This window comes from Camelina sativa, chromosome 7 (genome assembly GCF_000633955.1).
Source record: "Camelina sativa cultivar DH55 chromosome 7, Cs, whole genome shotgun sequence".
NCBI classification, from domain to species: domain Eukaryota; kingdom Viridiplantae; phylum Streptophyta; class Magnoliopsida; order Brassicales; family Brassicaceae; genus Camelina; species Camelina sativa.
This window is the reverse complement of record NC_025691.1, coordinates 11,288,116-11,311,480: the sequence shown is the minus strand read 5'-3', so window position 1 is coordinate 11,311,480 and position 23,365 is coordinate 11,288,116. Positions and strand designations below refer to the sequence as shown.

At 35.5% G+C, this 23,365-nt stretch overlaps 5 protein-coding genes across 7 annotated transcripts; 1 reads left to right on the top strand and 4 right to left on the bottom strand.

The window, feature by feature from the left end:
- On the bottom strand, positions 381–6,333 carry LOC104700941. Of its 3 annotated transcripts, none has more exons than XM_010416551.2 (18): positions 6,056–6,333; positions 5,899–5,976; positions 5,216–5,814; positions 4,946–5,117; positions 4,796–4,863; positions 4,507–4,714; positions 4,353–4,429; positions 4,180–4,279; positions 3,978–4,076; positions 3,701–3,877; positions 3,318–3,603; positions 2,952–3,113; positions 2,647–2,862; positions 2,529–2,566; positions 2,246–2,409; positions 2,046–2,171; positions 1,023–1,950; positions 381–578 (listed from the first exon to the last, which is right to left on the bottom strand). In XM_010416551.2, exons 1-18 carry the CDS (start codon positions 6,198–6,200, stop codon positions 538–540), a joined length of 3,684 nt encoding a protein of 1,227 aa, XP_010414853.1. In that variant the 5' UTR covers positions 6,201–6,333; the 3' UTR covers positions 381–537. The 3 variants fall into 3 exon arrangements, with proteins under 3 accessions (XP_010414853.1, XP_019083175.1, XP_019083174.1); XM_019227630.1 differs by having other exon boundaries at positions 381–826; positions 1,295–1,950; XM_019227629.1 differs by lacking the exon at positions 5,899–5,976.
- LOC104704529 (protein FAR1-RELATED SEQUENCE 5-like) lies at positions 11,476–14,077 on the bottom strand. Its single transcript, XM_010420601.1, has 4 exons — positions 13,411–14,077; positions 12,416–13,233; positions 11,586–11,675; positions 11,476–11,520 (listed from the first exon to the last, which is right to left on the bottom strand). Exons 1-4 carry the CDS (start codon positions 14,075–14,077, stop codon positions 11,476–11,478), a joined length of 1,620 nt encoding a protein of 539 aa, XP_010418903.1.
- Positions 17,540–18,169, bottom strand: LOC104700940. The gene has a single exon (XM_010416548.2). It carries the CDS (start codon positions 18,082–18,084, stop codon positions 17,680–17,682), a length of 405 nt encoding a protein of 134 aa, XP_010414850.1. The 5' UTR covers positions 18,085–18,169; the 3' UTR covers positions 17,540–17,679.
- Positions 19,066–20,221, bottom strand: LOC104700939 (blue copper protein-like). The gene is made up of 2 exons (XM_010416547.2): positions 19,835–20,221; positions 19,066–19,620 (listed from the first exon to the last, which is right to left on the bottom strand). The coding sequence occupies exons 1-2, from the start codon at positions 19,989–19,991 to the stop codon at positions 19,238–19,240; spliced, it is 540 nt and encodes a 179-aa protein (XP_010414849.1). The 5' UTR covers positions 19,992–20,221; the 3' UTR covers positions 19,066–19,237.
- On the top strand, positions 21,475–23,147 carry LOC104700938 (RING-H2 finger protein ATL54-like). Its single transcript, XM_010416546.2, has one exon. It carries the CDS (start codon positions 21,670–21,672, stop codon positions 22,954–22,956), a length of 1,287 nt encoding a protein of 428 aa, XP_010414848.1. The 5' UTR covers positions 21,475–21,669; the 3' UTR covers positions 22,957–23,147.

Below are 23,365 nucleotides of genomic sequence, written 5' to 3'. Positions count from 1 at the left end.
CCACTAATTAATATTAACTATTCCACATAAACATTTTTAGTGTGGACTCCTTGGCACGCGAAGCGTGTACACAATTTTCCTCCCCATTGGCTGGTTTGAGCTGATATTTTGTTGACAAAAAAAAAAAAAAAAAAAAAAAAAAAAAAAAAAAAAAAAAAAAAAAAAAAAANATGAGATCTCACAAGACCAAGATTAATATTTACTAGCCTTCTTTGTTTTAGCCTCATCTTGAAAAATTGTGGATTCTGTTTGTTATTTTTGTGTACATCTGTTTTGATATGCGGTTTATGGCTTAGAATGTGAACTACACAGTGTATATGTTGATAGGTTACGGTTATAGGTTCTTGAAACCTTCCTATGTAAAAAAGAAATTGAACGAGTGCACAAAAGCCAAAACCATCTTTACAATAGGGTCAAACCAAATCCACAAACGCACACGAAACTAGTCAAACTGGAAGATGATAAAATATCAATCATCCTCCCAAGAAATCAAATTGAATGATAAGTTAAGTCATATCAGGTCAGTTAATAGATGATTTAGATCCATCGCTCTTGTTTCTGCAGTGTCTCCTTCAGACCTACCTTACGAGCATTGGTAAGCAAAACTCTGTGAGCTAACCTTCCTCTGCTTCCTATAGACAGCCTAACTCTCTCCATCCCGACATTAATGCCACCACCTCTTCTCAACGGTTGCTGCCTCGGGGAACATTTCATTTGCATTTTCTTTTGTATGCTTCGTCTCAGTAACGTCTTCCCGTTACTTCTATGTAGCTTGGGGCTGGTGCAGAGCACTTGGTTAGCGCCACTCTTTTCATCATGCGAGTTTGTAAAAGCTTGGCATGGTGGCAATAATGACAAAGCTGATGTTGATGTGGTTGGAATGAAAGGCATTGGAGCAAGAGTCTTCCTTCTTGGAGCTGGTGGAATACCACGTTTTGCGCAGTTAGAGGATCTTCTTGTTCTCTTAGGTATTTGCACTTGCTCAGCCAATTCTGGATTGTTCACCNGTGTCTCCTTCAGACCTACCTTACGAGCATTGGTAAGCAAAACTCTGTGAGCTAACCTTCCTCTGCTTCCTATAGACAGCCTAACTCTCTCCATCCCGACATTAATGCCACCACCTCTTCTCAACGGTTGCTGCCTCGGGGAACATTTCATTTGCATTTTCTTTTGTATGCTTCGTCTCAGTAACGTCTTCCCGTTACTTCTATGTAGCTTGGGGCTGGTGCAGAGCACTTGGTTAGCGCCACTCTTTTCATCATGCGAGTTTGTAAAAGCTTGGCATGGTGGCAATAATGACAAAGCTGATGTTGATGTGGTTGGAATGAAAGGCATTGGAGCAAGAGTCTTCCTTCTTGGAGCTGGTGGAATACGATTTGCGCAGATAGAGTATCTTCCTGTTCTCTTAGGTATTTGCACTTGCTCAGCCAATTCTGGATTGTTCACCTTCTCAATGAGGTCACTGTACTTGAGGCCACCATTGGGTAAAGGAGGTAGATCATAGCTGGTGGTGCTCTCTGAGAGTGGTGGTCGGGTCAGATTCATCATTTCTTTCGAAGTTGATGTGGTTGGGGCAAGAGAACTTCTTCTTGGAGCTGGAGCTGATGGAATACGTTTTAAACAGATAGAGAATCTTCCTGTTCTATTAGGTATATGCACTTGATCAGCCATTTCTGGATTGTTCTCCTTCTCAGAGATGTCATTGTACTTGAGGCCACCATTAGGTAAAGGAGCTAGATCATAGCTGGAACACTCCAAGAGTGATGGTTGTGTTAGATTTACCATTTCTTTTGAAGCTGATCCCAACAGTATGTTTGCCAGCGGCGGCCTCTTTGATATATTCTTTTCATCTTCAGTCTGCTGTTTTGTCTGCTGTTCAGCAATCTTTGTGTCTACATGTTGACGTGCAAGCTTCCTCTCTACCAGCAGTTGCGATTCAAGTTCTTTAACCTAACAGGAGAAAGGTGATATGTAATGAATTCAGCAAGCTGAAATTATATAACATGTATTTTTGGTGTGGTTATGATGAATTAAGTATTGTTTACCTTGTCCTGAAGGGTTTTGTTCTTAGTGTCTCGTTCCTTAATCTTTGCTTCTAAACCGTACATTGTTTCCTCCATTTTCCTAATCTGTTCATCTTTTCCATTCATATCTTGCTTCCATTTCTCAACCTGATAAAGAATTGACACAGCTCAGAACACTAGATGAATGATTCGATAAACATACATGTGGACATGTAGCTTACCATTTGCTTGTATTTCAAGAGTTCGGTATTGTCTAGCTGCTTCTTAGCAGGTCCCAACTCTATCCCTCTCACTCTGCTAGCAAAATTGAGTGAGCATAGTGTCTCACTTTGGTCATTCTCGTTAGGACTGATTTGAACAAACATGAGGGTCTTTGAATCTCCTCCTGTCATATGCCAATCATTTTTCATCGTAAGCTCCATAATAGATTAACACAATAGTTAATGAAACATATATAAGCAAAAAGGAAGTGGTTGGCTTCAGTTTGTTGATGTTAGTCTATACCTAGAGAATCCTGAAGCAAGTGTGTGAGTTTTGAATTTCTGCAAAAGGTAATTAAACGTCAAGTTGGATAAAAAAAATGGTGACTGTAACTCACGGTAAATAGATGTATCATATGAACCTGAAAGGAATGTGAGAGCTTTTGTTAGCGAGAGCGAATATGACATCCCCGAGAGCAGATAATGATTTGTTGATGCTTTGAGTCTCCTTGAGCCGTTCTCCTTGCACTTCTGTCTTTGCAACCCGTTCGCTTCCTGCTAAATCAACTAACCACAGTTTGCTCTTTGTGCACTCTCCATTCAACAAGTTCTCCCCTTTTACCATCACACAGTGAATGCTGGGCAAAGAAAGAAGAAAAAAATACATTCAGATAGTTTCCAATTGTAAAAAAAGGATACTACTACAGATCAAATCAGATAAGCAGACCAGTGAGATCGGCTGCTGTGCTCATTAGCCGCCGTTTTCCCAACAGCCCTTGCATTACTTCCTGTTTTCAACACATCCCAGACCTCATCTAAGCTTTTTACAGGTGCTTCAACCAATCCTGGTACGTGGTGGTTTCCTTCACTCACTTGCCTTATTTCAAATCTGCAAAGAAAGGAGTATCGAGCTACAATTAGTGATAGCAGAAACCAATTAGCTGAATTTTAGCTCAAAAGCAGAAAGAAGTTACTTATAGTCCTAACTGAAGCTCCAAGTAATAAAGAACGAGTCTAAAGAACCATGGACCTTGCATGGTTAACTTCATAAAATAAAACACCAAGGAGGAAGGCATACAAAACTAGCCAGTACCTTTTAGGCGCAGATGCACTTTGTGAAGCTGGAACTAATAAATCTCTTATCTGCTCGTTGTAAACTTCCAAGACACTGACCGAGATCTCATAATTGTAGCGGTTTTCCCGTTCTTTTGTGATTTTAAACAGATTCTCCAATGTTCTATAATTTACACCACGATCATGTTGAGTTCCCTCCATGGTAAAAGTTTTCCCAGTACCAGTCTGGCCATAGGCAAAAATGCAAACGTTGTATCCATCAATGACCGACGTAGCAAAGGGAGCAGTATCTTCAAAAACATCAGCTGTAGAAGTATAAGAAACAACATGTCGATTGGTGAGATGAGATTTCCTACAAGGCAAGTACCAAAGGTGATAACTGTAACTGATGCCAAATATCACCTTGGGAAGCGTTTGGACCAAAAACAGAATCGAACTTGAAACTCTTTTTGGGAAACCCATTTGACATGACCATGACCTCCCCATTTTTCGCTGACTCAACATCAATTCCCATTGATACACCTGCTTCAATTTCTTCAAAGTTTAGAGGTCGACATCTGCAAAAGACCCTGATGTTACCTGTAGGAAAGAAATCAAAGAATGATCGCTGTAAGTTGTTAGGCTATCAATTTTTGCCAAGGAGATCCCTCTAGAAGTTGTATTGGATATAAACACAAACCTTTTAGCTCTAGTATCTTGTTGTATAGTTCTTTCCTCTCTTTTTCTCCAGCTACAAATTTGGCTTTGAGATTTTCATGCAGTTCTGCGTCCTGCTTTACTGTTGATTACAGATGTCAACGGATTAAAAGTCAGAGATACACGTTTTAGAAACCTTTCTAGTGCTAATGGTAAGTTCAGATGATAGCAAGACAAAGACTCACCTCTGGACTGTATGTGATAGCTGAACTCGTTGATATCTTGGGCTAGCAATTTATATGAGGATGCCTCCTCCAACAGCTTAATTTGCTCCAGTTTCATGATCTACGAATACGAATTAAAATGAGGCACAAGAGTTTGCGGTTGTTGATCGTATTTGAAGTTTGCTTCTCTGTACCTTCAATTTTCTTGTCAAATCTCTTAATGAAGAGAACCATCTGCTCTTCTCCTTGACTTGTCCCTCAACAGCAAACGCTAGATATGAAAAAGCAACGCAATGTCAACTTTCCCGCTTGCAATGCAACACAAAACAGAAAGAAGGATGTACATACCCAAAGAACCAACATGCATCGACTTGCGCATTAGTTCATTTTGAATCTCACGGAGAGAATCCAATGCTTCTTCACATTCTCTACTCTTTTTTTGGTTCTCCTGTTTAAGTTCCTCAATCATTCTCTTCATATCCTCCATCTCTCTCTTCTGCTGCTCACAACTTCTTATCCCTTCGGTCTCTTCTTCTGTCCTGCAGTCAACATTTTCCTAAAAAAAGCATGACAGTTTAACTATCTGCAGTATATGTAATTACCCCCAAAGTAAAGTAGAAATATCAAAATCTCTCACTTGAATTGGCCGAGACAAAACAGTGTCAGTTGTTCCTTTAACCGCTAGCATTCCAGTATCTTCAACATCTAAAAGAAGAAAAAGTGTGAATAGCTCCATGATTTTCAAATATCTCACAAGGAAGTGAAAAAAAAAAAAAAAAAAACATACAAGTAGAAGTTGTCTCTTTTCTTATAGAAATGCCACATAGAATTGCAGTTCCTGTCACTCCTTCTAATAGTATAGACAACTCCCCTTCCCGTCCAACGAGCATTCTTAGATCAGCAATCACAAAAGGTGTGTTTGCTCCTACTTGCGAAAACAAATCAAGACCGGATATGACCTGCAAAATAGTTTTTTTTCAATTCAAATCATAATGGATATGTGATAAATAACAAGACAAGAAAAAAGAAAAGCTCAAAACGCAACGATATGCCTTGCCTTTGCTCCTTGAATAAATATATCGAAAACTCTAACTCCCGGAGGACCCTCAGTGAACTCAATTTCAGCAAAATGCAAGTCAATAAAGTAATCCCCAGGTTGCAACAACTGAAACTTGTAAGCGAAGTTACCAAGCCGAGCTGTTTGATACAAGAAAATCTCATCTTCATCACCAACAACAGCATCAGTGGTGATAGTTTCACCTCCACTGTAAAACTCATCCTTCAAGAAAGTTTCATCAGCGAGAGTCACATCCGTGGTTGTAGAACCAGAGTTAATACTAATAACAGGAGTTGTAGTCTCCCGAAAGTTTCCAGGTGGAGAAGGTAACTCGAAAGAAGACTCAGGAGACAACTCAAATCCAAACGTTTGACAGACTGCTGAGAACTTCACAACTTGGCTTTTACGTCCACCTCTTGTATTAGTAGTCGTAGTAGCAGTGGAACCATCGATTCCATTCTCTAGTGAAAGCTCAGTTGAGAATCGTATCTTCTTAGCAAATTCTGGAGAATCTTTGTAACAAACTCTCGGTAACTCTGGTGAAGCGCCACAGTTAACTAGATCAGGAGATGCTAATGGGAACCCTAACACAAGTTTGCCTGAAATCAAAAACCCAATGTGAACTAGAGTGAAGCAATTGATTTCTCAAAAGAGAGAGGAGAAAAAAAGAAAAGTTGGGTTACCATCTAAAGCTACGGGATCAGGATCACTAGATTGTTCCGATTTCATCAATTCGGGGCTTGATTGTTTCATATGAACATCTTCAAATTTAAAATCCAGAATCAATAAAGCGAAAAAGAGAAAACTCAAAACTCTTTCTTAAGATTTCGAATGACTTACCGTTACTCAGTTCGCAATTAGAATCCAGATCTACCAAATTCATAGCCGTTGAGCTCGATACAATAGCCTTTTCAGCTGCTCCTAAGGTTTCAGGTCGCGAAGAAGCATCCGTTGCGAGAATAACTGGATCACAACAATCCGCCATTAACAAAAAAAAAAAAAAAGGTTTCGCAGAGAAACGAGTAAAAGAGGAGGGGGAAGAGATTTCAAATTTTTGGTGAAGAGAAGAAAGAAAGAAGAAGAGGAGAATATTTTTTTTGTGGGGTTAATTAAGGTTAGTAAATAATAATAAGACCCGAATCGGATTCTCTTTTTTTCGCCGTTGCGGTTATTTTAACGTTTTATCAGTCGACCGTTGTTGATCCTTTTTTACTTACTGACTTTGAATTTTGAAATTGATTTCCCGGTCAGCCGGGCAATGATTAAATTTTAAAACCTTCTTTTTTACGGGCAGGGGGGGTTGTACTGACACGTGGCTATGTATGTAACCGCCGTATTCAGAGAGGACATAACTAAATCAAAAAAAAAGTAACGATGGGACACATAGACCAAGTATGGATACACATGGAAAGGATAAGGATGTTTATCTGGTTAGTTACCAATCAGGTTATTATGACCAATTCTGAAAGGCAGAGGCGGCACTTAAGTGACTCAAGGGTTTGCAAGGTTGGTGAGGAAACTGTTATGCATGTCCTACGCGACTGTCCAGAGGGTTCTGTTTTTCAGCCAAACCTTATTGGAATGGATATATGGGAGTCTAAGGGATATGGGAGTGCAGTATAATGCTTCTTGGACTACGGTTTTTGGCATCACAGTTTGGTGGGAATGGAAGTGGTGGTGTGGGAATGTTTTTGGTGAGAATGAAAAGTGCAGAAACTGAGTAAAATTTGTGAAAACATGGCCAGTGAGGTATATCTTGCACATTCTCATTTAAATAATGAAGGCTCGCAGGTTGAACGAGAGGTACAACAGATAGCATGGACCCTGCCCTACGGTGGTTGGGTGAAACTTAACATTGATGGTGCATCTCGGGGTAATCCGGGGATGGCTACAGCGGGTGGAGTGCTGCGTGATGGAGAGGGACAGTGGATTTACGGGTTTGCTTTTAATATAGGATTTTGCTCTGCTTCGTTGGCTGAACTTTGGGGTATCTATTATGGTTTGGTTATTGTCTGGGAGAGGCATATTCCGTTTTTGGAGGTGGAGGTGGACTCTGAACTTGTGGTTGGTTTTCTCAAGACAGGAATTCAGGATACTCATCCCCTGTCATTTTTGGTACGTTTGTGCTATGGATTGCTTTCGAAGGATTAGTCTGTCCGGATTATCATGTGTATAGGGAAGCGAATCGTCTTGCAGATAGATTGGTTAACTATGCTTTTTCTTTACCGTTTAGTTTGCAGTTGTTAGATGTTTGTCCTATTGACGTTTCTTCTTTGTTGTCTGATGATGCGAACGGGTCTGCGTACCCTGTCGTGTTCGCATGTAATTTATTTTTACTTTAGTTTAATAATTTAAGAGAGTTTTTGCTTTCTTTTCACACAAAAAAAACACAGAAGAATATTTATTTACTAAAAATAACCGGAGATTAGAGTTTTAAGAGCATTTTCATCCCTCATCTTATTGAAAGGGGTCTTCTCACAATTATAAAAACGAAAAATAGTATTTTAATGTATGAGTGTCTTTAAACTAAGACATGAGGTCTTTTAATGTCTTGTTGGAGACATTTTTTTGGAAAGATGTCTCCATTTTAAAACCATTCATAATTAAATACTAATATTTTTTGTAACTTGAATTTTTTAATATTGTTATAGACACTCACCAAATATATGGGATGGAGATGCCCTAATTGCTTGTCATTCATTGGGGTGGATAAATCCTATTTATTGTTTGTAAATTATATTGTACTAGTATTTGACCCCTGCTATAGCATGGGACAGTTTTATGTTATTAAATTTATTTTTTTTAAATTAAAATTATTTTTCTTCAAAATCTTACATAGACCTAAAAAAAATCCAAATTTAATTTGTAAATATGTAAACAATATTATTCTATCATCACAAAATAAAAAATGTATGAAAAACACTTACAAATTTATGATGCAACTAATTTCTGCAAAACTAAAATCTACATCTTTAATTAAACTACATACAATTTTCAGATTTTGTTCTCAGTGATTATTTCACATATACCATAAAAAATAGTACTCAACGTTAATTAGATTAAGTATAATGGTAGATTTCTGTATATAAAAAAATCATTACGTATAGCTTGTTAATATAATTTAAATGGATACACATTGGCATGTTTTCATTAGTAGTTATATATACACAGAATACATGCATAGTAATAATTTACTATAATATGACATTCTAAATTTTAATATTTTTAGTTAAAAGACGAAGTTTCCCACGAAGAAAGTTTTCTTGCTCTCTTGCCCAATATAAAGGATGATTACAATTATGTTATTTGGCATTGCAATCAAGAACAAACAATCTTATCAAATTCAATTTCTACAGAATCATTAGACTACAACCTTATCTAAATATATGGCAAGAGAGCAAAAAATAGAATCAAATGCTACAGAATCGGATGATTGAAACAAACTATATCATCCAAAGTTTTTTTTTTTTTTTCAAATGTAGTACTTAATTAAAAAGAAATGGGAGTGAGTTATATACAGAGTAAATTAAGAAGAACGAAATATAGAGCATCACAACAAAATAATAATGTCTAGAAATACAGAGCCACACCTCTCGGTCGAAGATGGTTTTAGGGAGCAGTTGAAGCTTCTGGTTGGAGACGGTTGGAGAATGTGTATGAGTGTATGAGGCAAGTTTTCGATTGACAGTGTCCGCGATGAGTCTCGATGTACCGAAATGGGTGGCTGGATTGTTGACGTCGGACGTTCGTTTCGTGGCCAGAACCATGTCGAAACGATGAAAAGGTAATGACTATATTGAGGCTGTGAAGCGTGGTAGTCCACAATCCGGATTAGTTTTTGTGCCAACTAATTTGTCTTGGATTACATCCGGTTCACCACAAAGAGTACATGCCTAGACTTGACCCCATTGTCATGGGGAGGATCTTGCATAAGATATGTATAGAAGATTCAGAAACAGAACAAACTAATAAAAAGTAACAAAAGAACTAATAGGATATTAACACAAAATTGTGAATAACGATAATTTAAATGTAGACATATTCACTAACTAAAGAGTTATCGTTGTTTTACCTCGAGGAATTTGTTTGAGAGTTTCTCAACTAAAAAAGTCTAACGCAAGAAAAGACTGTACTACGACGTATATAATTGCGAGTATTTATAGAAGGTTAAACCTGTAACATGTCAGTTGAGTGGGGGAGTTAAGAAAGATCACGGAAAGAAGTTTTTTTTCATGATAGTGTAGGAGTTAAATTCGGAGTTTTTGAACATACAAATAAACGACTTGTGTATATGCATTTTTCAAGATAGCTTTAAATTAGAAGTTGTTAATTTCTCGTAATAACTATGTTAAATGGCAGTTACTTTTGTTTCTGTATTATTATTTATTTAATTTTCCAACTGAAGTTACTTTTGTAAAAAATGTTCAATTGGACTTTTTAGTTTTGTCCAACAGAATGAACGTGATCTTCCTTTTTTTTTGTTTTCCCTTTTCTTTTTAGCATTAAACGTGTTTTTTTGGAAAGAAATATTTTTTTTACATGTTACTTATTGATTTTGAAGAATAGATGTTTTTATAATAATTAATTAGGTTGAAGAAGTAAATAATTAATAACTCATAAATTTAAAATATATTTGTGGAATCTTGTTAAGAAAATATTTTCAAATTAAATGGTGGAAAACGTAAAATTAATAATCATGAGTTGTTAATTGAGAGTATTTTTAGGACTCTTTAATTAAAATCATGAGGTATGTTAAAGTATTAAGGGATTTATAGCAAAAATATTATATTTTTAATATTTATTTTTTTAGTAAAAGTATGTTTTAATATATGTTTGAAAACTAAAAATTACTAATATATATTTTTTACGGTAAATTAGATATTCATTTTTTTTGAATAATTCTTGGGTTCACTCCTAGGGTGAACCCATTCATTCACTTCTCCTTGTATTATCCAATGAAAACATGACATGTCACCTTGCATTTAAATTGTAAATATTTTGAAAGATCTAAAATAAAGGAAACAAAATAAACAAACAAAAACTAATAAAAAAAATCATTAATAAACGTAACATTGCGTTAACGGCGTTGCAGTCTTTTCTTTTTAGGTTTTTGACGAACAATTATAATGGCCATTGATACATACTACCTTCTCTGCCTATGGGTATTAGCATGAACTTCTCCAATCTCTACCCTCCACTCTCTTTTCTGTGTGTATGTATAAAGAGGAGGACGATGGTGGTTCATTTAATTTGGATTCAGAGGACGAAACGTGAAGACATTCGTTGGGAACAGAAGAGATACGACGATCCCTTTTTAATTAGATAAACTCATACTGTGAAGTGTGAATTTCCCACTTGTGTACTCCAGATAGACACACATATGCATATATCAGTATTCACACCAAAAAAGAATTCAGAGATGATCGTTACCTACAATTAATTTCTTATTTGGTGTTGCTCTTAATTCTGAGTAAAGGCAGATATTAAATGATAAAAGTCAACCATATCCCATCGTGAAGTTTAAATGGTTCTTGTTTTGGGTTTATAATTATGTTAGCTTAACTCTCTCGTCATGTGTTAAAAAATGTGAAGCTTGCTGACTTCGTTACTCTTTTTTTTATTTTTTATAAGTTTTATGGAGATAGAAAGTGTTTTACAACAAGTGTTTTTTTTGCAGAGTTTTGATCTCTGGAACTAAAACATAGTTATAAAAACAGAGTATGAACTATTAGACTCTTGAAGCAAATGAAACTTGGAAGCCGGTCTCATAGCTCTTGTCTCCTATTTTCCAAATGGTAGATAGTTGATTTCAAACTTACTTGTCTATAAATTTGACTAGGCTAGCTGCTGGTTTTGGGTCCTCTTAAACCACATCGTGGAAGGCAACCAGACCACCACAAAATTCAAGCTCCAACCCGGTTGGTTTACTTAAACATATATAGGAACAAAAGAGTCTTGAGTTTTCTAATGGGTTTTCTTCTTCGGGCATATAATTTGATTAAAAGCTTCAAGATTCTGTTCTACTTAGCTATCTTGCAATTTTTTCATCTTGCTTTACGCTTGTACAGTGTCTAAAATGTGGAAACGAGTTTTAGATATTCAAGTAAGGATATAACAAAGTTGCAAAACCTTTTTTTAATAGAAAGCATAAACGTTAGCAAAACCAAAAGAGACAAATGAACTATCACCAAAATCACTCGTACAATTTCTTGGCCTAAAGAGTTCTGAGAGTTTTGGTTTGGTTCTTTGTAGCTTTCTCTTCATACTTTGTTCTCTTCATCGGTATTCCTATCCTCTTGCTTGTCCTAAAAGAAAACAGGAAATGTCATATGGATTATAGGAAAGCAAAGCATAAGGATAAATCATTTACCTGCAACACTTGTGAGGCAAATGACGTATTATATAAGGTTGGACTAGTAGTAGCAACAGATAATTGAGTATCCAGAGTAAGACTTGAGTCCTGAAACATTTAATCAATTTAATCTTGTCATATTTGGATCAAAATTGGACATAAAAAACAAAGAAAATGATATATGAAATACCTGAAATGATAACTTTTTCTTTGTTGTAGCATTAGTTGATGTTTTTGATGTACTACGTTTTTTTGTTTTCAAGAACATTCAAATATCGACCATGGGGTCCGACTGTTTTGTTCTTTGGCCGTCCAACAGTTGCTTTTCTTTTAATTCCGCGAGCATTTGAAACTTCCACGTCTTCTTCTTCTCCTTTCACAGGTTCAACATTTGAAGTTGGGAGCATCCATTCATTAGTTTTCACAAGTTCTTTTTTCTTTTCCTCCAGCTTTTTAAGCAATTGACATGCAGCTTCATTTGCACACATCGTCAATTCTACATGTTCAGCAGCAGCAGATGCAATCTCACGGAAGTTGCGACATAAATGGCTATAACGCTTTCCAATCGATTGTGTTATTGTTCCACTAGGTGCCTCTAAACGATAAGAAGAAATGCTTCATGATTTTGCCTCTTTACTCCATCGAGTCAAGATGTAGCTAGATGGGATTCTTCTAACATCCTTTTTATCCAACACTTTCAATGTATGACGACATAAGATTCCAGCAAAAGAAAAATTCATGCAACTACACTGTATCGTTTGGTTTGTAGCATCATAACTAACCAAATGTTCTCGCGGTCCACCACGATAAGATACTTTGTATTCATACACCATTTCAGACTTACTAACCTTTTTGGCAACGTAATCGCCGATAACTATGTATTGCTTCTGAAACAACCTGAAAATTTCGGGTGTATACACTTCCTCTGCATGTTGCAACATCTCTACAGTAGCAGATAATACCGACGAGGTATGCATCATTTTGAAGTCAGTAGTTAATTCATTATATCGCCGATCATCCAACACTCTCTCATAGTGTTCAAAGAAGGACAATAAGTCATAACTACTCTTCAAGTATCTTTTCAAGATATTATTCATACTTTCACTACGCTGTGTGATCACCATATCTGCTGTAAAACTATGACGTCCATATACCATAGCCCACTTTTCTCTCACCTCAAAAACATTTTTCAACCATTTATTCTCTGTCAAATTATGCTTCTTGAGCATATTACTCCATGCCAATAACCAATCTTCTTCTTCCTCATGGTCATATACACACTTCCCAAAGTCTATGGCAAACTGTCCTGGCCCATGAAATACATGACTTAACTTCTTTGCAGCATTTTGGTATATATGCCAAACACATAACCTGTGTTTTGTGCCAGGGAACACCTTCACTATCGCATTCGCCATTGCTGCAGATTGGTCAGTAAAAATTGTTTTTGGTTGTTTTCTAGACATTGCTCCAAGAAAAGTCTCGAAAAGCCACTTATATGACTCAGTGGTTTCATCATATAACAAAGCAGCACCGAACACAACAGTTTTCTTGTGATGATTAACCCCAACAAATGGAGCAAATGGTCTATCATATTCGTTGGTCTTATAAGTTGTGACGAAGCAAACAACATCTCCGAAAAGATTGTAATCACTTATAGACCGATCATCTGCCCAAAAAATATTAGTGATCATATCTTCCTCATCAAGTTGCATTGAATAAAAAAAAGATGAATTCTCCTCTTTTTTTTTTTGAAAGTACTCTAAAACTGCTCCAGCATCTCCTTTTTCCATTCTTGCCATTCGCTTGCGGTATATGTGATTTCGATAGTCTTTCTCCATAAAACCCAGATTTCCTCGCCCCCCAACTTCTCTGCTCATCATTTCAACAGTTTGTTTTGCTGAAATTCCTGACATGTCGGCATCATGAGCATGTTGTTTTTGAGAGTCAGAGATTTCCCGATTGACCTTCAACAAATGCTTCATAGGTGTCCTCACTAAATTATGGTTATGGTTCGGCTCGAAAGACACAATCTTATATTTTTCGTTCTCCTGAAGGTAACAAGCCATATGAGCATTACAGCCACACCGTGTGACTGGGTGTGAATAAGATTTTTCGACCTCAAGTTCTTTCCTATACCCTTGTTTTGAGCAAACATAAACAAGCCTTACTACCTTATCTTTTTTCTTCTCTCTCCGTTGTTTCCTTACATCGAAACCATGATTGCCGCCATAGTTTTTATAAGCTATATATGCAGCCTCATCAGAACTAAACTCCATTCCAATACATATTTCATCTTTCTTCTCATTTTTTTCCTTTGCTTCCAAAGTAGCAACCTCTTCAGTTTGAACATAATCCTCTTTATTGGCTATGTCACATTCTTCTTCAAATTCATCATTTGTAGCTAAAAAGTCAATCGAATTCTGACTTAACAAACCAAAATCACCCGAGACTTGCAAACTAGATTCACGACCATCAAGAACAATTTCATGACCACTTAATTGACTCTCCATTGCAATCTGCACTAACCATATATATATATATAGATATTATGTCTACCGAACAATGGCAACGTCTTCCTTATATTTGAAGCAGTGAACACAAAAATTGATGTGGATGAATCCAAGATTGAACATATATATAATCATGATCATCGTACCTCTCTTGATGCAAGAACTTCTTCATTGTCTTTGTCACCCATGGATGTAGTTTTCATGTTAATGCTCGTGGAAAACTTAGTACCACAAATATCTTTTAGTTATTTAGATCTGCACATAAAAATCATTTATGAAAAAAGTCAAGCAAAAAAAAAAAGTTTGAACTCAATTAAAGTACTCATCGATGATCATAAAAATCTAACAAAAAAATCTTATTAACACTCCGATGCCTTACGAAAGTGTGTAGTAAGAGGACTACTTTAACTACCAAAAGAATCAGATTTTGGTTTCAAAATTCTATATGCATATGTACACTTTCTTTCTACAGCAAAATTTAATATAGTTTGATATAGTTTAGGTCAGCTAGGTTGACGATCAGCTATACACATGACGAGGTTAAGATAACATAATTACAAACGAAAAACAAGAAGCACACATAATCCTATACAATTTGATTATGATCTCTTAATTCACGATGGGATATGGTTGAGTTTTATCATTTATAATCTGCCTTCAATCACATATAAAAGAAACATGTAAAGAACAAATATGAAACTAATTGCAGCTGATGAACATCTCTAATTTTTTTTTTTTTTTTTTTTTGAGAAATTGAAATTTCATGTTTGGATATAGAGATATGCATATGTGGATATAGATTATAGAGTACGCAAGTGAGAAATTTACAGGAATTTGACTGAAAGTGATAGTAGTAGTCTCCTTCTCCGAACCCAATTGACCAAATCAACAATCGTCTGTTGTCGCCATTATAATTGTTCGTCAAAAACCTAAAAAGAAAAGACTGCAACGCCGTTAACGCAATGTTACGTTTATTAATGATTTTTTTTATTAGTTTTTGTTTGTTTATTTTGTTTCCTTTATTTTAGATCTTTCAAAATATTTACAATTTAAATGCAAGGTGACATGTCGTGTTTTTATTGGATAATACAAGGAGAAGTGAATGAATGGGTTCACCCTAGGAGTGAACCCAAGAATTGTTCATTTTTTTTTCAGAAGTTGTCTAACCGATTTACTTTTACTTTTTTTTGTTAATTACTTAAATTATGAAAAGAAATCTATGTGGCAATATTTGATTGGTGAAGTGACTTGTGCTTTATAGTATAAAGGATTAGTTTATAGAGTAGTAAACTGAAAAAAAAATTAAGATGAATTATTTACAAACCGTTTTTACATTAAAAAAACAAATTTGTTTTGTAATGAATTATTATTCGTTCTATGAAAAAAATAAAATATTCTTCTTTAGTACTGGTTTAAATTTAGTCCTCTCAGTCTGCTATGAAATAAGAAATCAAAATGTACATTCAAATTCATAGTCTACGATGCCGTCTAAGGAAGAAATTAAAAAAAAAAAAAAAAGTTAATGTAACTGGAATATTCATATGTCAAAGATTTTTATGCTAAGGTCACGAGAATAATACAATTCTCATTCTAGGCAAAAGCTGAAAAGCCTACACTAAAGGTCATAAGATAATATAATACAATTCTACCAAAAAAAAAAAAAAAAGGGACCCCAAGCCCCACCCCAAAAACTACGGTTTTATTTCAAATTTTATTTGGCTGCATTACATTTGAGTCAACAGAAATTTAGATAAAAATTGGGTTAAATGTCGCAAAAAGTGGTGTATAATTAACGACGTTAGTATAAGTCCGATATATAAACTATGTCGTAAAATATGGAGAGAACAAAAAAGACAAAATAATCTTCAGTTCTAGGAAAATGACCATCTTCAATTCAAGAAACCTATAAGATCCAAATAAAACAAGATATGTGGACGTTTCTATCACTAATGGGAAATTTATGTATCTGGTGTTTTACGTAATCACTCACGTATTAAAAACCTAGGAATCTCAATTTATGCGTATATGTTTCTTCTTGCATTCTTTAAATATATAAGCTACATCTCTAAAATGACAAAAAAAATATTTAAAACATTTTATGAAAAGGTCATAAAAAGTTCCAAATTTTTTTGTTGGGCGGCCTCGTTAGTACTCAAGAGTAAAATGGATCAGGTGTGACGGTGCAATGTTTCTCTTGCTCCATAATTCATAAAATTTTGACTTGAAAATTTTGCAGTTAAAGAAAAAGTATGGGTCCTGAAATCGTCTTATTTTGCATCATTTGTTACAAGAGAAAGCTAGATTTCGGATCATACAGTATGTCACAAGGTATACTTAATTTGTTTTGTACACTCGATTATATTAATGCTTATCATTGACAACTACAGTTTGATGTGGAATAATAATAGGTCTTTAGTTTTGAACATATATAGCTAATAACATTAATTCATCAATGATTGCAGATTAATAATGTTCAAAGAAGTTTCACGGGACTTCATCGGTGTTCATACATAGTATTGGTATCTTCTATGTTCCAAGACGCGCACAACACATGCATTTATCTGACTGGATCAGTATCAAAACATTAGTGGTACGGCTTATTATAAAATCTGACCAGCTGTATATGTTAAATATGAAGTGAATCATATAATATGAAAGTACAACACGTCTTTGTCCTCTAACCGTACATTCACTCTGGCAACTATAGTAATAGTCAAGTGCCAGCCTATCTTGTCATGGCCCGACCCTTATGTGTTGCGCTTGTGCATTCTCTTCTCTTTCTTTTTCTATCATATATTAATTGTTAAGCAAATATTTTTTTTCTTTTCTTTGCTCATATATAATTATATATGCTGTTAAGAGAAAAGAATTGTAATTTTTTTAGAATAAAATAAATACCTATATCTTTAATTTATTTTATAAACATTTTCAAGTCATGCCATTATCATTTAATTAGTTAAAAAAAATTATACAAATAATTATTACTAATAAATTTAGAATTCTATACATTTTATTAAAAAATGAAACGTCAAAGAATGATTTGGTTTTCAACATTTAATAAGTGTTGATTCTAGCTAGAATAGTGTAACATAAAATTTTGAATGCATTGATCATTGAAGATGGTAGTTGTTTTACGCAATTAAGAACACATTTTAGTGGTAGCTAGTCCATATGAATTTAATCTCAAAAAGAAAATTGTCCACACAAATTTTGGACCAAGGACCATATATCAAGTTCGATCGTGAAATAATGTTTTATTTGATGTAACACCAAGGGTGAATTTTGAAATTTGATAAAATTGGAAAATGGTTTTTACAAAATTTACAAAAACAGATGCACCATCCATCATCATCAATATAATATTAATATACAATCAGAGACTTGTGAGCAAATGTATGAAAAAAATCATTTTATTAACTTCTTTTATTTGGTGACGAACAATTTTAAAAATACAAATTTGTGGGTATAAAAAACTTATTGCATTTTTGGTTGATCTTCTGCATTGGCCGAGTGACCAAAAAAAAGTATAGAAGAATAATGAATTTTATAGAAAGTAGTAAGATGAATAAACAAACTATAGTATATGGAAATAAAATTAAGAACTAATCTACAATGGATCGGAGCAATAATCTGAACAAAAAGCTCTGTTTCTTCCCATCCTTCTTCTTCTCTCTATACCGATATTGCAAAGGAGACGAACAAGAAGAGACCGATGAAGAATAGTAGCAAGACGTGACCGAAGAGGACGAAGATGCTGATGAGCCGCAATACGTCGACGTTTCAGCTGGTTTTTTAGTGTAGTAGTAGTACTCTACAGACAGCTTAGAGAGCCGCTCGGTGAGACAGAGGGAACAGATTCCTGGAGACTGTCGATGTTTTGTGTGCTTCTTGCATGAGAAGTTATTGTCAGATGAACTCGTATTGGATTTGGAGTCTGATCTCTTCCCTTCATCTGTCTTTGATTTCACTGTTCTTCTTGTTCTTCTGTTGATGAGAAAATTCGCCATTGATGATAGATGAAGAGACTGTGTCGTGAGCTTTGGTGTTGAATTTTTTTACTTGTCTTGTGTTTTTTTCCAAACTCTTCGTGTTTGTATTTATATAAGTGCTTCGTGTAGTTAATGCTAAGCTGGTTTTAAATTTCCATGATGTTTCCGAGATCCTTCACTTAGTTTATTATTCTTTCTTTGTTGTTGTATTTTCGTAAAGACTTGAAAAGAGAGAGAGAAAAATCAATATGGAATAGACCCACAATTTGTATTTATTTTCTTTTAAAATGTCTTGTATCTAATTTAGTGAACACTTGTTAGTTTATGATTGGTGAACGTAACTTGTAAGTTTGTTTGAATTTTTATTTATATGTAACCCATTTTCAATTTCACAGTCTTACTAATTTTCCGATTAGTTAAGAACTTAGTATAAGTAGAATTTTTGTTTATGTCTGAATGACAAAAAGTTGGTAGGGTAGATGCAAACATTATTAATTTATACCAAACTTTTTGTTGTCTAGTTTTATGAGATCTTGGAGTGGTTACAGTATGTATTTTCTTAAACGGACGGCTGAGATGTATCAATATCTCCAGTGGGTCCACCTAATTAGGTAAGTCGGTGGGCCGGTGCTATTGGGCCTTTATACTCAAAATGTCCTCCAAGGTCAATGCCCGCCCATCTGGCAGTTGCTAATTACACTTGTCAATTCTTTCTTTATTAGAGACTTTCATAATTTCTTCAAGTGTTCATGGTTTTCACACTCATAAAATTATTGTAATCTCCAAAAGTTATATAGTTAGAAAATTTGATAAGAAAGGATCAAAATTGAAAATACACACCAAACAAAATAAAACTAATTATATTAAAACATTGAAAGAAAAGGGCAGAATTGCCATTTTCTTTACTTTAATTTGCTAGGTGTTAAGCACCATCAAACATAAAACGTACAGCTTATTAGTCAAATATGGATGGTGCTTTAATTTACTTTCTCAGTAAAGGCTTGTACCAATAAAGATTTATAATCATGAGAATGAAACGAAATACCAAGAAAAACATAGGACAAATCATGAGAGATAATTTATAAAAACAAGCACAGTATAATAGCACTGCCTCTAACCTGGTCCTTCAAACGACTCAAACCACAACAAAAACACCTCAGAACCCAACTAATTATGAGAGAGCAAAAGCATACAACAATGCAACTACACAAGTTACAACCAAAGAATCTAACGGCTTCAACACGGCTGTGGCCGAAGCAGAAGGACTAGCCTTTTTGCCTTCCGAAGGTGTAGTTCCGCCTTGTGCTGGCGTAGTTTTGTCAGTGGTACCATCTCCACTGCCGCCTGACGAGGCTTTCGCAACGGTGACAGAGAGCTTCATGCCGCCGGTGCAGTGGCCGGGGATACCACATATGAAGTAGCGAGGACCAGATGTCTTGAGAGCTATGCTTGTGGTTCCGCTACTGTCCGAAGAAATTGCGTTCCCCAGTGTGCAACTCTTGTAGTCACTTTCGCTTACCTCGTCCACCGTGTGACCCGCACCGTAGTTGAACACTATATATGCAAGGGATAAAACGTTTTGTTGGTTGCAAACAAAAACAGATTATAGTTCACACAAAAAAATATTACCAAAAAACTTTAAAAAAAAAAACGTTTTGCTTTTAAAATGTAAAAACTTATAACATGTTAATGCGAATGCATATATTAGTAGTTGAAAGTTGTAACAATTGCAGCATACGTATAAGAGAGACTATGTATATACACATACCGATGGTATCGCCGACAGCGTAGGGCTTTCCGGTAGCCAACGAGCTATAGTCCTTCCCGAGCGACCATTCGATGGGGTGACTGGCGGAAGAAGCAGGTTCAAACATATTGAGGAAGATAATGACAAGAAAACCAACAAGTGTAATCAAGTTTCCCATGTTTGTGTCTCGAGTGTAACAGTAAATATATTTTATTATTGTGTGACTAGTACTAAGGAAATTCCTTGTGAGTTATGAGCAAATATATAGAGAGATTGGAACCAAAAGGGTATGTTGTAGTTAGTAGAGACTGTAGAGTTAGGTCCACTTGCCCTCCAACTAAAGCTCTCATCATTTAAGTTTTGAAAACTTGAATTTCATGTTTAGGGATAAGGACTTGTTCCTCCTCTGCTCTAGCTTTAAACATACTCAACAAAGGGAAATATTTCTACACCTCAAGAAAATGGGTCATGACGTTTGGTGACACATCATAAAGTCACACACTCAATAACACTTTGTAAAAAGATAAATGATGATGCAAACGAAAGTAGTCACGATGTGTCATCAAAGTTCGCTTAATGATTCAATATAATGGACCAAACCAAAAGCAGATGAACTAACTTTTCTTACGAGCAATCACTGAGGCTCTGCAACAACCGAAACCGAGTATGTGACGTAAATTTGATTTGATTTAATTATTTTTTAAAACTAACAAATGTAAGTGGATATGTGACTATGCATGTCCTTAAGTCTAAGTCCTATAACTAATACTACTATTTAGCTATTTAGTATGGTAAAAGAACAAACAGTGGACGCTTCTCCTTTCAAAATCAATTTTCAGCCAAACATATACATTTCCATAAGTTGTACAATAATGCTTAAGACATACTAAATTTAGAATCTAAGTTATTAAAAAGGTGACAGAGTTGAGTTTGTTTGAAAAAACAAAAACTATCTCACCGAAAGATGCAAAACAAAGCATGCATATGATAGAGACGCTGCAACTAATTCTACTGGTCATCAGACTGTTCACAAAAAAGCAATACATTAACTAAATTATCTTGATGTTGACCATATTTGCCTTTAGCATTTGCCAGAAATTTATAGAAATCTCAAAATAATTTAATATCTTAGCAGATTATAGGCCTGTTTAAACAACGAAAATGGGCCTTAAACTAGGCCAATAAACATCTGATATTGACAATTGCTAAGGAAATAACGAAGCAAAGAAAACGATTACTCAAGTAAAGAGTTAATTAACTTTGTCAGCACACCAATTCTTGGTAAGAAAATAGAGTCTTTGGTACAAAGAAAGAACATCCTAAAATGGTTTCACGTACTGTTAAAGAAGGTGCCACAAAACAAAAAACAAAAAATTGTTAAAGAAAGTGCAAAACAAAAAAAATCAGAGAGATTGTGTGAACAAATCTAGTTAAAGTATTTTTAATCTTTGTTTTTTTGGTTTAATTTAATCTCTTTTTATATATACATATTGCAGTCGCAATATAGTTTTTATATTATGATTCTGCCGAAGCCAACAAAAAGAATTTAACTTAATAAATCTTGGAAAGCCACAGAGTCAAAAGATCAAAGGTAAAATATGGCTTTCATGACTACGACTCTTCACCAATTAAACAATTAGAAGATGCTTCAACTTATCACAGAACAAGTCAATACCAAAGATGACAAGAAATTTTCATCTTTGCCTCTAATATGAAAGAGCAACCCCAAGAGAAATATCAATCTTCTTCTTCTACATTGTCAAAACCTAAAAACAAAACAAAAACTCAAATGAAATATTTCTTGATCTTAATTTCTTCTACTCCAAGCAACAATACTCTTTCTTGAGTGTTCACTAATGGCAAAGAAGAAGCATCGAAAGCTCTTCCCTACCTTAGCATCAGAGACAAACAAAACGTTAGATTGCTCTATAGGAGTCTGCGACCCAAGTTGCCCTTACAATTGCTATCGAGAACCCGATTACTACGCCATATCCCCTCAGCTACCACTACGGTCATCACCACATTTAATCACATCATCATCTCCATCTCCATCAATCTCAGCCGTTTATCAACCATCTCAAAAGCAGCCTTCATCTTCCTTAGACTCCATAACCATCATCTCAATCACTGGTGCGGTCTTAGCCATCCTCTTAACCGGATTATTTCTTGTAGCTAAATTCGTTTCAGACAGCGTAACCCGTGTCGATCACAGAACATACCAATCCAACGACGAAGACAACGACACGGTAGCGGATGAAGATTCTCAATATAGGGAACAAGTGGATCACCCAATCTGGTTAATCAGAACGACAGGTCTACAGCAATCGATCATAAACTCGATTACGATCTGTAACTACAAGAGAGGAGATGGTTTAATCGAGAGAACAGATTGTCCTGTTTGTTTAAACGAGTTTGAAGAAGACGAGAGTCTTAGGTTGTTGCCTAAATGTAACCACGCTTTTCACATCTCTTGTATAGACACGTGGCTTAGCTCTCACACCAATTGTCCTCTGTGTCGTGCTGGTATTGCGATGATCAGTGCCGTCACTCCAAGGTGTTCTGGTCCGGTCGATGTAACGCCTGAAGGATCAGGATCACGTTTGGAGAACGATGGAGTTGGTGAAGAAGATCATGGTCAGGTTGAGAACAGAGTTGAATTAGTAAGAGATGGGGATGAGTCTGATATTAAAGAGAGCGATGATTCAGACAACTCAGATGTCAGAATTGAGATTTATGGATTTATGGACGGTGACGGGTCTGAAACAGAGAGGAAAGAGCAAGTTAGGGTTTTGGTGGAGTGTATGGACGCAAGTGGAGGAGACTTCTTAGATTCTCTCTCGCAGACCAAAACCCAAATAGAAAGTGTAGATTTTTCGGGAAGATCATGCGAGAAACAGAGTCAGGACTCCGCCAGATACATCGGAGAATACGAAGCAAGCTGCTCTGAAGAAAACAGTGATGAGCACAAGGTTGCAGCATCACGGAGAAGAAGTTGTGAATCCGCTGAATTGAACGGCGAAGGAACCGAAGAAGTTACAGGGTTTAGTCAGTCAGACTCAGAGATTACATTGAAGACAAATGGAAGCTCCTCTGTATCATCATCATGTTTCAACAAAAACAAGAATTCGGTTTTTCCGCTATAGTAAAACCATTTTTTTCGAATTTTATAAAGAGTAAATAACAAATGCAGAAGTGTTCAAGTGTATGTGTACTCTCAATAGTGATAGGCCTAATAAATTGTGTTCACTCTTTTTTTGGTTTTTCTTTACCTTTTGGTGTGCTCATTTATACAGAAACAATTGTATACAATATACATGCTGAAGTTGAGTGGAAAGATTTGAAAACTTGTCTTCTAAATTCAAAATTACACATGCTCTAGATTTAGTTAGCAGCAACTATTCGAAATCTTCCAACACGACCGACCTATAAGTGGTGGGGATGAGCATAGTTTTGAATACATAAAAGCCCAAATCCATAATTGGCATAACGCTCATTTTAACCCAATCAGTTATGTTAAAACGCCGTCTTGTAGTAGGAGGTTAAAAATTAAAG